The sequence below is a fragment of the Lampris incognitus genome, chromosome 5 (genome assembly GCF_029633865.1).
Source record: "Lampris incognitus isolate fLamInc1 chromosome 5, fLamInc1.hap2, whole genome shotgun sequence".
Classification (NCBI taxonomy): domain Eukaryota; kingdom Metazoa; phylum Chordata; class Actinopteri; order Lampriformes; family Lampridae; genus Lampris; species Lampris incognitus.
In genome coordinates, this window is record NC_079215.1 from 47035137 (window position 1) to 47047877 (window position 12741).

A 12741-nucleotide genomic window follows, 5' to 3' on the forward strand; every position below is an offset into this window, starting at 1 on the left:
ACTTTAAGAAATGTAGGGGGAGCTCTAAAACATCGCCCATTTTTGTGTCCACGGTTTAGATTTTTATTTTTCTGTACATAAAGGTTCCTTAAATAAATAATAGCAGTGAAAATATGCTAATGCTGTGTTTATTCGCTCATTACATTCCAATTTTCAAAAATTCATCTGCACTATAATAAACATAATGCTGTGTCTATTCCTTCTGTGACCATCCATCCGTGGCAATGCACTCGAGAAAAAAAGAAAAAGAAAAACCTTACATTCACGTCACCACTTGATATGTTTCTTTTCACCGAGTTGGCTGGCTAACAAGTTAGCTAATGCGGTCTGTGAATGGTAAATCATTAGGAAATAGTGGTTTTATTCGGTATTTTTAAACAGTCTATGGATGAGTAGTCAGAATGTCAAAACAAGACCTGACTTCACATTTTGCGGGTGCGCCGTGGGTCTGGATGGTTTTCATGCTTGCTATTGACTTGCATGATGTAGGATAGGCTAGCCTATAAGACGGATAATGTGTGGCATGTGTGCTATGCACCTGCATCCTGTACGCTGTATCTTGAGTGGTACTGATTGTCATTTTATTTAGGCCTGTGGTGTTTCAAGTCTATTTTTTGGAAAATAGGGCTCCCCTGAAATCCACTGTGTAATTTGAACTCTGTCCATGTAGCTAACTGCATAGTGAGCTAATGTTAGCCAGCTGGCAAGAAAACGAAATGCGCAAACGCAAAATTTCAGGCTTTTCTCACTCCATGCCTGTCCAAACTCAGTCTCTGCTACATCAGATGCCGACATTGTCGAGACCAACTCAACAAGTTCTCAAAGTGGCATTTGAGTCATCCAGGTCCGATTCAGTAGAATAAAGTTGAATAAAATAAGTGGAAAAAAAATAAAAGAAGAACATTTAAGTATTTATGGTAATATGTTGCAGTATATTGAACATTGCACATATTGTGCATGTAAAGAATACATTGTGTAGACTATGGAAGGCAGAGCAAACAAAGGCAGATAGTACAGAGGGGAAAGAAAAGGCAGTGTGAGGCAGCACTTTAATAATATAACATATGACATCACTACTATATTTTGGCTCCCGAAAATTTGATTTGGCTCCTAAATATTTTGGGTTTAGGAGCCAATGGCTCATATATATATATATATATATATATATATATATATATATATATATATATATATATATATATACACATATATATATATATACACATATACACACACACACACACACACATTTTTTATTTTTTTTTTTTTGCTTGGAGCCCTGTACCAAGAAAACCTATTCACTTTTCCTGCAGGAACTATTGTTCAAAACTAGAAGCCTAACATTAGCACTACCACTGATGTCTTTTGTTCCTTTAAAGAACAGATCTAATAATGTGAACAACTCGACTGACTACTAAAAAGAGATGCATTGTTTAAAAGACAGAAATCAATACTCTCGGTGAAACACAAACATGAGAGTAGGCGAGAGAGGAGGAACATTCTTGGAGTTTGGGAAATTGCTCACATTCCACTGCCAGCCACTGGTTTTGGTGTGTGCACACGTCAGTTATGTTTCCACCAAAATTTAAAGCCAATTTTAAACAAACCTTAAAAAGGTAAAAAAAAAAGAAGTCATTATTTATGTTTCTTTCAGCTGGTTTTAAGCGACTGAACAATCTTGTGTGAGCAGGACTGTGTAATCAAAAAAAAATAAATAAAAAAATAAAAATAGTGGACAGAGTGCAAAAAAAAAATCACATTGAAATAGCTTGATGGAAACGCAGCTTACAACAACACATCATATGTCCATGTTGCACACACACACACACACACACACACACACACACACACACACCTACCTTTTCCCTTGCGGGAACTGAAGCAGCCTCCCTTTTGGTTGGCAGGGGCAGGACCCTGGTTGAGGGGCACGGCCTCTTGGTAGCGCTCACAGCCGGGGATCTCACGGTGCACCTGATAGGACAAGTTCCTCAGCAGGCACACACTGTTCTCTATCAGCTAGGAAGAAGAAGAGGAAATAGTGGTGCAGTTTGTGAGAGAACGATGAAAGAGGACAACAACAATAGAAACAACATTTTAGAAGGTAAACATTAAGAAATCAATGGCAAGTCCCGTGATGGATGAGGGAGTAAGTCAGATAACCCACTTCCCACTGATTCACATCCCATCGCATTACTTCACTTCTTTCTTGTACATGAATCACTTTAGTCACAGGAATGTTATTCAGGAGCACAGCCTGACTTTCACACTGATTGGTAGTTGTTTTTTATTTGGAGGCTGGGGGTGTGAGTTAATTCACCATAATTAGATCCTTTCTTTAAACCATGCAATGTTAAATAGGTGAGACCACTATGTACCTTATTGTCCACATCTTTACAATCAATCTGGGACTGGACGATGTACATGAGTGAGTCGACCAATCCTGTGCACTCCCTCAGCTTCCTCCTTGCCTCACTTCGCTCCGAGCTCACATTCCTGATATGGAAAGGCGAGAAGAGAGAGACGTGGGGGGGGGGGGGAGGATTGAGAGTAGTGAAGTGTAGAGTTAAGAGGAATGGCAAGAGAAAGGAGATTAGGAAGTGAGGGGAGGGGCATGGGGTCAATTTCAGTGGATACAAAGGATTCCAGCTCACAGTGCTCAGACAAAAACAGTTTTTGTGAAACTCCTGTTAAATCCCGTGGTCACACAGACAGAAAGGTTTGGCAGGGTCACATTACATACGGCTCTAGGCCGCATCCCATTCAATGTCTCGCTTCCTCTCTCTGTGCAGAATAGTGGATGCATGTAAACAGCAAGCAGGAGACTGAGAACTAACACTCAGTAACTTCCTGTCTGAGAGAAGAAGCAAAAGGAAGGAACTAGGGGACAGAAAACACTGGCGCTGTACTCAGCCAAGGGATCTTGTGTTGGCCTGCCTCTCTCAATGACAAACACGCCCCTTCCCACACAATACCAGGACACCACAGTACTCTGCACCCTCTGATTCCCAAGGCACAGGCCTCCTCTCTGTTCCCAGGGTCAAAAAGAACTCGGAAGGTTGCAGTGTTGTTGGGTTTTTTTTTAAACCACATCCCTGTTTTCCTAAATGGAAGAGTCTTCCTGCTGATGCCAGAGAGGCCAATTCTGTAGTTTCCTTCAAATCAAAAGTATAAAATCTACTTTGCTTCTCTGGAGACTCTTGCCCGTCTTTTGTTTTTCTTTTGTTCATAATTACATCCTCATCATTTGTGATATCCCCTGTAGGGTTGAGTGAAATGTCAGATTTTCCAATTGGCCACCACCAGCACTTCAACCTGCGACTGTTGATGTATTCGGGAGACAGACAGAGTAAACATCTCAGCACAGACGATAGCCTTTGGCTGAAACATCTGCTTGTCCATCTGCATCCAGCAAAGAATTAATAGCAAATATACTTTGGTCCAATGAACTATGCTGTCGTTGCCAGCCTCCAAATTAAGAGACAAGAGGGAATTATCAGAGTTCACCTGCTAGGCTGTCAAATAATCCACATTACCTCAACAACTGTGTGGAGATGACTGAGTCTTGATTGGTACGTGGGGACTTGTGTTGTCCAACATAGGTTAAATATTAAGGCCCAACTGCATGTTCTATGACTATTCGTGGTACATGCGCTTGTTTGCCTCATGCTTACCGTCTTGAATGCATTAAGATGTAGCATTTTAAATAACCAAAATAAAGGACTTAAAATGAGTCAAAGAAGAAAAAAAAAATCCACCAGAGATGCATGCCGATTCCCGAATGTATGCGTCTATAGCCAAGCCCCAATCCTCGCTCTTTACCCTCTCTGTATGTGTGAGCAATGTGTCCGGGGCTGCCTTTTGTATGTGTATGACAGCTTATTTTTTTCTGTGGTAAGATGCTTCATGTACACATGAGGCACTAACCCAGCATCCACTTTTCTTTTTTTTGGATTTCTCCCCCTTTTCTTCCCAATTGACCTTTCACAAAGTACCACCCCAGAACGGTGCTTGTCCAATCCTACCTTAGCAATGGTCCGTCAAGCTTTCAAACAGCAAAATGCTGAAACGGTGTGCCTATGGGATCTGCAAATCGGATACTAGATATCTGAAAAGTTTGGAGGGGGTGTACTTTTCTTTCCCTTCCCGAAACCCAGAACGCAAGAAGCGCAATGTTGGCAATAGATTTCGCAGTACAGCAGACCCCATGGCCAGCTTAATCCATCCAAAATCAACAAAAATACCTGTATGCTCCAAGCTAAGCTTGCTACTACCTATTATTGATAGCTAATACAGCTAACGTATTATTACTGTTACTTTTACCCACACAATACGCTGATTTCTTCCTTCATGTTTTGGTGTTTTCCGGCTACTTCCTGGATAGTTCTGAAATGCTTGACGGGCATAGCAACAGTAACTAAGGGGGGCGGGACTTTGCGAAAGGTCAATTGTACTTGGCCATTTATCCTATTTACCGAGCCGTCCCAGTCGCTGCTCCACCCCCTCTGCCAACCGGGGAGGGCTGCAGAGTACCACATGCCTCCTCCGATACATTTGGCGTTGCCAGCCGCTTCTTTTCACTTCTTTTCCGAACAGGAGCCCCAACCAACCAGAGGAGGCACAAGTGCAGTGACTAGGACATATACCCATATCTGGCTTCCCACCCGCAGACACGGCCAACTGTGTCTGCAGGGGCGCCCCACCAAGCCAGAGGTAACACAGGAATTCGAAATGGCGATCCCCGTGTTGGCAGGAAACGGAATAGACTGCTACGCAAACTGGATGCCCCACTTTTCTTTTCTGCATCACTTCCTTATCCCAATGTGTAGTCACTAAGTGTACCACTTGTAAATATATTGCTGAATTGTCCACCCTGCCCATGCGACATCTACTGCATTTCTAGCCATCCTAGAAGAGGTATCTAACCTCTGAGGCCCTTCCTGAGGTTTCTTTTCCAGGAAAAGTCTTTTTTGTCATGCTTTTTCTAATCCGAATCAATGGTCTAAGGACAGGTGTCAACCATACCTATCTAATGCATTTACCCATTTCTCACTGTGTGCATGTAAAGTCCACTGAGAATGTAACTGTAATTTAGGGCTAGAAAATTAAACTTGACAGCACCACAGTGATGAATATATTTGGGTCGCTTTATCCAGTTCAGAGTAATCAATTTTCATTCGAACCTAACTGTGGGACTGAGCAACCATGCAAGCACTGTGCATGTGAAAAGAAAGATGTCTGGTTGTGAAAGCGTCACACTTGGGCTGTGTTCACACCTGTAGTCTGGCTTTCATCCTAAACCAACTGGGGAAAAGGTACTTGAATTTGCAGTTTGGTCTGCTGAGGGTTCATGTTGTCGTTTTTGCAAACGAACCAAAGTCAAACAGACTAACCACTAACTAATTTCACTGGCCAGTTTTACTGATGGTGTATCCTGCGATGTATTTCGGGGAGTCAGGACAAACATGAAATGACTGTCTGGATTTTCTAAGTGTTAAATTTTCTTACAAAATGTGTTGACCGCAAACATGTCCACGAGGGATTAAGCATGGCTCTCTAGCCATATTAAAATAAATGTTTATTATAATTCTCGAAATAAAAAGCATGTGATGTTTTGGTCATTCACACATTCGTCAGACATTAAATCACAATAAAGGTACATTGCAAATAAGAAGACAAAAGTGGACAGATGATAAGGTAAAATGCTTCATTTTCAGAAAATCCTGCTATTAAATTTTCACGATTTCCGGAGTTTGGCACTGGTAACATGAATGAACCATAACTCAGTTCACATGGAAACAGACCAAGACCCACCTTTTCAGGTGGTCTTGGTGCGATGTTTGGTCTGCTCCAGAATTAAAATGACACTGCTCACACCAGGCCAAACCAACCAAACTATACAGGCAAACGCACTACAGTTGATTTAAATTACATCAAACGTCAAGTATGAACACAGTTTTCCACTTTCGCTGAGGTGGAAATTGCCTCAAAGAAGTAATGCCCTCCCCTGCCCTGATCACCTGACTAACATCTGCCGACCAAAAACTTGTCCAACAGTCATTTCCTCTGGTAATTTTTGAATAGCGAAACCACTCAGAATCCCACAGTTCAGACTATTTTTCTCTACTGATTTGAAGAATGGGTTAAAGTTGAAGGCTATAGTAGGTTTTTCCTCATTTGGGTCTAGGGTCCAAGGACAGACGGTGTCATGTATGTCATATATTATTGTATATTGTACAGCCCTTTGGGACTACCTTGTGAATTTGGGCCATACAAATAAACTTGACTATAACATAGGTTTGCAATAAAAGCTACATAATTTTGAACAGCCTTCTGTATCACATAGTTGTTAAATGTTAATGATATGCCTACATCATGTCAATATAACATGACTGGGGTGTCTGGTAGAAACCATCTTAGTACTTAAGTCTGAATGTCTGACAGAGGAGCCAACACAGATATCCAACACAGGCTGGAACATTCGGTTTACATTTTATAAGTCATTGACCTTCAGTACTCTACTACCTCTACATATGAGTCACTCTTTCACGGTCCCTTTCCTTAGATCTCTCTCCATCTATAGTTTTCATGAGGTGTAGCTCTTATTCTGCATGCTACCCCCATTCCCCATTGAACCCACTCCAGATGTGTTTTTTTTTTTCACAGCTCTCTATCTCTGTTGCTTTCTCATTCCTCTCTTCTGGTAGTCTGTTGGGCTGGCAGATCTCCATTATGTTTTAGCCTTCACATCCCACTCCCACCTGTCCTTCCCCATATCACTAGCAACAGCCAGGCATGTTAGTCAGCACCTGGCCTATTCCTTTCTCCCATTTCTCCTTACCTCAAGCAGCCTGCTGTGTTGGTAAGGGCTGTCTCCCACTCCAGATGTCTGGGTTTGCAGTTCTCTTCCCCTCCCCCTCCTCCGTTGCTACCCCTCTCCCAGCCAGAGTGTGGGACCATCACTTCGTCAGAAAGAGCGTGTAGCGCGTGGTCCACGATCTCCATCTTCACAGAGTCGTGCGATGACAGGTTCCACAGCGTGCCTAGAAAGGAGGAGGAGGAGGAGGAGGAGGAGAGATCAGCAGCATTCATTCATTTCACATGCACAACAGCATGTTTTTGAGTGCGCATATCCCTTCCTATCTTGTTTTCCTCATAAGGTTGTCCAATGTGAGCGGAAAATTCTGGAGATTCTAAAAAGAAACAAGAGCCTTTCAACTGGTTTTCGCTTTTCTGAAGAACATTTATGGGCAGGTTTGGGTGGGTATTTTAAAACAAACCTGTGATTGTGTCAGTGAGGTCTTGATCATGGGTCTTCCGCAGCAGTCGGACCAGGGCTGGCACGCCATCACAGTTCTTGATGGCAATCTTGTTATCGGGGTCTTTGCCGTAGGAGATGTTCTTCAAAGCGCCACAAGCTGCATGGTGCACCTACCATAGAGGAAAAAAAAAACAAAAACATCTTATTGTGATATTGTAAGCCCACTAGGTCAATTTAGGGGAAGCAAGACTCAGTGTCTTAACAGTGTGTTTGTTACTGTTCCTTTTTTCTGTAAAACTAGTTCAGCCTACCTTGCTATTTTTGTTTACATGTGTGCAAAGATTATAATTCACACTTTTTTAATGGAAGCAATTGTGTCTGTCAATAGGACCACAAACACTTGTAATCCTTTCACATTCATGTCCGCAGTGGGATGGCTCAAGTTTTATGGACATTTGAAAGGTCATTAGTGTGCAACTTGTTTAATCCATGGTTGATATGAACAATTCAGCTTTGGTTAGCAAATTAGCACCATTAAGATCATTGAATTCATTGTGGACCTGTGTTGGTATTTTTTGTTATCAATCAAAGTTATTGGTCCTATTTTAAGTCCTTCTGATGTTTATGGGCTTATTTAAACAAAATAAATATAATGCACACACAAACATATGTCACATTAGTCACTGATCATGAATGTGAAATTAAGATTGATCTTTGGTCTTGGCATTGAACATGTGGTTTAATTTATCTGATAATAAACATGAACAACATATCAGCATTTGGCCACAGCTGGTGCTAGAGGAATGGAACAAATCTACGCTTGTTTTTTTTACCAAATCATCCTTATTTAGCACAAAATGTAAAATATTTAGTTTTTATAATTCTTGTTACTTCAGCATCACTTTAGTTCTATTTGATGTTTTAATGGTGGCAATAATCAAGCTATGCATGTGAAATTCACTGACTAAACATAGGCCCAACAAACAATTAACAAAACACGATGAACATAATGTGTTTCAAGTTTTGCTGTAGACTAGGCCTTTCTTAAGGCTCTCCAACAAGAAGAAACCTGTTGTTATTGAAATAACAGACTGAAAGTTGAGAAGGACTGTGAACCAACCTCTTTGTTAGGGTTGTCCAGCATGGAGACCAGTGCTGGGATGCCTTTCAGACGCCGCACATCAGACTTCACCTGGACAGTAGAAGCACAAAGTTTGCATTTGAACATGTAAAATAATACAAAAATTAGATACTAAAAAAGAACAAATCCATCAAAAACACAACACTGAAGGTTTATTAGTGTATCCCATTATACACAACTTTCCCCTCTTCCCTACCTTGTCCCTCCTGCTTGCCCTCATTTTCACTCCTGTGACTTTCATTACCCATTGAAAATACTTTTGTCTTTTCCTGACTACTTTATCATTGAGAAGCACCTCCTTATTACATTAAGAACTGAGAAACACTGCAATATTAATTACTTGCATTATCTGGATGTTGCAACTTCAACCCATGCACTCCTTACAACTGGTTGCCATGCAATGTAGGAATTGTAAGCCTCTTCTTGTTACATATTGTTCAGCAGTGTTTACTACGTGCCTTAAAAAAAAACGCTTTGTGTAATTTCAACTGTACTTCTCCCATACCTTGTCATTCTTGTAGGTGAGATGCTGTAGATATGCAGCTGCATTGCTCTTTACTGGATCCAGCCTGTAGTTAAGCATGGCGATGACCTCAGGTAGCTCTGGTTGACGCCAGGCCCCTGGGACAGGACCTTTCCTCAGAGTGCTGTCCAATGAGGCCATGCTTCCTCTTTCGCCCTGGGCTAGAGGAGCGCCGCCTCCCCAATAATACATATCCCCCGCTCCACTCATGTCTCCATCCAGGGTACCCTCATAACTCCTGAAAACAGGAAGAAAGAGGGTGTTAGTGCATACAGAATTACCCCATGTAAGATTATTTTAATAGTGATAGTAAGATCCATCAATATTAACAGTGGTAGGATCCACTGTTCCCTATGTAACAATGTCACTGCAATGAGGATTAGGGATGGATTTCACATCCACGTCTGTTCTGATCCCAGCTTTAGTTATAATGCAGGTTAAAGCAGTAACATTTTCAAATAAATATTTGAACACAGGATCCCACTTTTGTCTTTTTTTGAGGAACTGGACCAATTTTTTTTCCTTCAATTTCGCACTCTCTCTCACAGTAGTAGCAGTTTTTTGTGCTGTTGTGGTTGCCCACTACTGCAAAGCATATCAAGAAAGCAGTAATGCATCAACTCCTTACCCTGTTGACAGACATGCATGCACACGTAATGTAAAGCCAACCTACACAAAAGACATCAAGCTCTTCTTCAAGCAACTCTTTAACATTAACACTTACCCCGTTCGGCGTGGGGGCCCGTGGGGGAAATGGTGATGGTTGCGGGGGACGGTTCCATAATGGATGGGGGGTCCCATGCCGTAGTCAGGTTCATCATAGCCCATGCTGCGCTGGTCATCCTCGAGGCCGTAGGGCTCCGGGACAAACCTCTGGAGGCTAGAGAGCTCCATGGCACTGCCCATACGGCCAACCTTCACAGAGAGACCCAGATCATGGTCAGAAATTGACAAAAGTAACCAGCAAAAAGCTATGGATGCTCAGTTTTTACACTCTACCAACCACTTCAACCACCATTATTTGAATGACCTACTGTATTCTTCAAGTATATGGAGCAAGCAAAAAAAAGTTATAGATTAGCTAGAAAATTTTGAGATATCTTAAGCCATGTTTCCATGGCAGGAGCTTTCCCCAGCAACTACGAACCTTTTGAGGAACTCAGTGCATTTCCACCGCAGGGATCAGGGTCTAAATTAAGTTCCAAGGACATTATTTCACCCCCAAAAAGTCCCTGCTTGGGGGGTATTACTTTCCAAAAGTACAGGAACTTTGGGGGTGGGGCTTGCAGCGCTGAACATTTCTGATTGGTCGAGTATTCGCAGCATTTTATTTCAACCACCATTTCTAAAAATCTGCAGCCACAAACCAGCGCTGGGTCCGAAATTCACTACTCCCTACTCACTATCTAGGGAGTTCTATGTAGAGGCCTGTATAGTGAGCTCATCGGCAAAATGAAAAAACACTTTCGGATACTACTTGGGTCATTTTCTCTACCATTAATTATGTCATTGTCACACTTAAAATGTGTCAGATCAACGTCAGCTAGTTTACCATCCATAATAAACACCGGCATACATTTTTGTGATAAATACGTGATATTACACTGAGCATATTTTCCCAAATTAATAAAAACAAAGTACTTTTTTTTCCTTTTGTGTTGTGATGCGCTGCTCTGCTCAAATTGAAATGATCGGTTTTGCGCAATTTGTCTCGTCATAAGGAAAAACGAACTATATTCCATCGAAAATACTTATTAATAATACTCTATATAATAGCTTTTAAAGCTCTGTGGAAATGCCACCCAATATCAATCTTTCTTTGTTCTCATGATCATTCAAATATTTTTAATTAGAAGAAGAAACAGAGTTACTAGAAAGAGAAAACTGAAATGGGCTGCTGTAAAACAGCCGTCGCTTTTTCATACATCAGCAGACAAATCTGCCTAATCTTCACAGGTCTTTAGACAGCGGTAGAAACACAGACAACAATGGGGTGAAGGAACTTTTCAGTTCCTTGCGAAGTAGTTCCTGGGACTAAAAGATCCAGGTACTATGGGTGGAAGTGTAGCTTTAGCCAATGTAGCCAATAACAAAAGCTTAGCTAAATACCCTGACTGAAGACAAATGGGCAATCAAAAGTGCCCAACCTGGGGGCTTCCCCAAAGGCAGTGGTCCTTCATGCCACATACACACCATCCATACGCACGCACGCACACACACACACACACACACACACACACACACACACACACACACACACACCTGTGGCTGAGCAGCATAAGGGTCCAACTGGTTTCTGCTTGGGGCTCTGTAGCTTGGATCCAGAGTTCTGTAGCCATCTGGATGGACTGGTCTGAAGGGGAAGATTTGCCAATAAAGGTTTTAGTAAAAGGAATGACAGGGGACGGGCACAGACAGTGCAGGACAGGAAACAAGAGGTGATTAGATGAGATGTACATCGACAACATCCCCTGATCTAACCTAAGTGTTGTAATATCTCACAGATTTTGCGATTCAAAATGAACAAAGGTAGAACTGTGAGGACCTTGTTACCAACGCTGTGGCTGATACAACACACATACAATAATCGTTCCAAGTGTTTAACCACTATGCCAAACCTGTAGCGGTCATCCATGCGGGCACCCCTGCTGAGGCTGGCATAAGTCTCTGATGGGGGTCCAGCGCGGTAGTCCTCATAGCCCCCCGAGGGACCGTAGTGATAGTTGCGGGGCACAGTGTGTGTGGGGTAGTCCATGGGGACGCCTACCGCTGGACCCTGCCGGTAGACTCGGTCTACGGGGGCAGTGTAGCCCCCCATCCCTGTCACAGAACCCCCACCATCTAGGGACAGAGTGTCGGACACAGAGGGAATGACAGTACGAGTAGTGGTGGTCTTTACCAGTTTCTTCACCTGAAAGAAGATAGGGAAGGGGAGAGGGGGGAAAAAATGGTTAATACAAGCAAATTAATTAAAATCCTTACCTTTGGCATTAAAGAATTAATAAAAGGGTAAATATACCGGCCAATAATGGAGACATATTGGCCTAGGATCAACTCCCACTATGAAGTCTCTCTATGATGGCTGTGTCAGTTTTACTGCTGTTTCAAAGCAATTATGCTAAGGACTGGAGAGTCTCTCATTTTATGATTGTATGATTGATTTCATGATGATCTCATTGTATGATTGATTTTGTCAAATGTTTTATATTCATTTTGGCTCTAAATACAAGGCAGATGTTAAGAGATAACAACTGAGTGTTGGGGGGGTGGGGGCATGTTTTGTTTGTTTGTGAAAGTTAAAATTTGCAGTGTAATTTGTTGCATAATAATGTTGACATATGTACAATGAAAAATCAATAAAGACATTGTTTAAAAAAATTTTTTTTAAAAAGAGGGACAGTCCGCTTTCCAAAAAGAAAAAAACAGTGCATGGAATGATGGCATACACAAAAAGACTGGTTTCAGGAAAAACCACATTAAGATCCTCAAGGAGAAAGTGAAACATTGGCCTAAAGAAAACTACATGTGGCAAGTGTTTTGTCCCCGCCTTTCACCAGCATTTCACTAATATCTAGCAGTCTCACACCATTTATCTTGCAGCTCATGTCTCTAGTGCAGGGGTCAGGAACCTTTTTGACTGGGAGAGCCATAAAAGCCAAATATTTCTAAATATATTTTATTGAGAGCCATATAGTATTTTTAACGTATAATAAATTAAATATGTCTTACTTTTAATGCGACTTCTGGTGCTGCATGGCGTATCGAAGTGCCGCTTTATATTTGACCGTTTCATCGATGCAATTTTATCATTGCATATTA

The 12741-nt window shown here is 41.8% G+C and overlaps 1 protein-coding gene across 6 annotated transcripts in view; it reads right to left on the minus strand.

Moving 5' to 3' along the window:
* ctnnd1 (catenin (cadherin-associated protein), delta 1) overlaps positions 1-12741 on the minus strand; it is a 47300-nt gene that overhangs the window by 14154 nt on the left and 20405 nt on the right. For all 6 annotated transcript variants that reach the window (XM_056279479.1, XM_056279478.1, XM_056279475.1 and 3 more), the window contains 9 exons: positions 11541-11833; positions 11185-11275; positions 9647-9837; positions 8905-9160; positions 8379-8450; positions 7278-7428; positions 6839-7040; positions 2376-2493; positions 1860-2016 (listed from right to left, as the gene is read on the minus strand). In XM_056279479.1, coding sequence (XP_056135454.1) covers positions 1860-2016; positions 2376-2493; positions 6839-7040; positions 7278-7428; positions 8379-8450; positions 8905-9160; positions 9647-9837; positions 11185-11275; positions 11541-11833 — 1531 coding nt within the window. The remainder of the gene's footprint in view (positions 1-1859; positions 2017-2375; positions 2494-6838; positions 7041-7277; positions 7429-8378; positions 8451-8904; positions 9161-9646; positions 9838-11184; positions 11276-11540; positions 11834-12741) is intronic.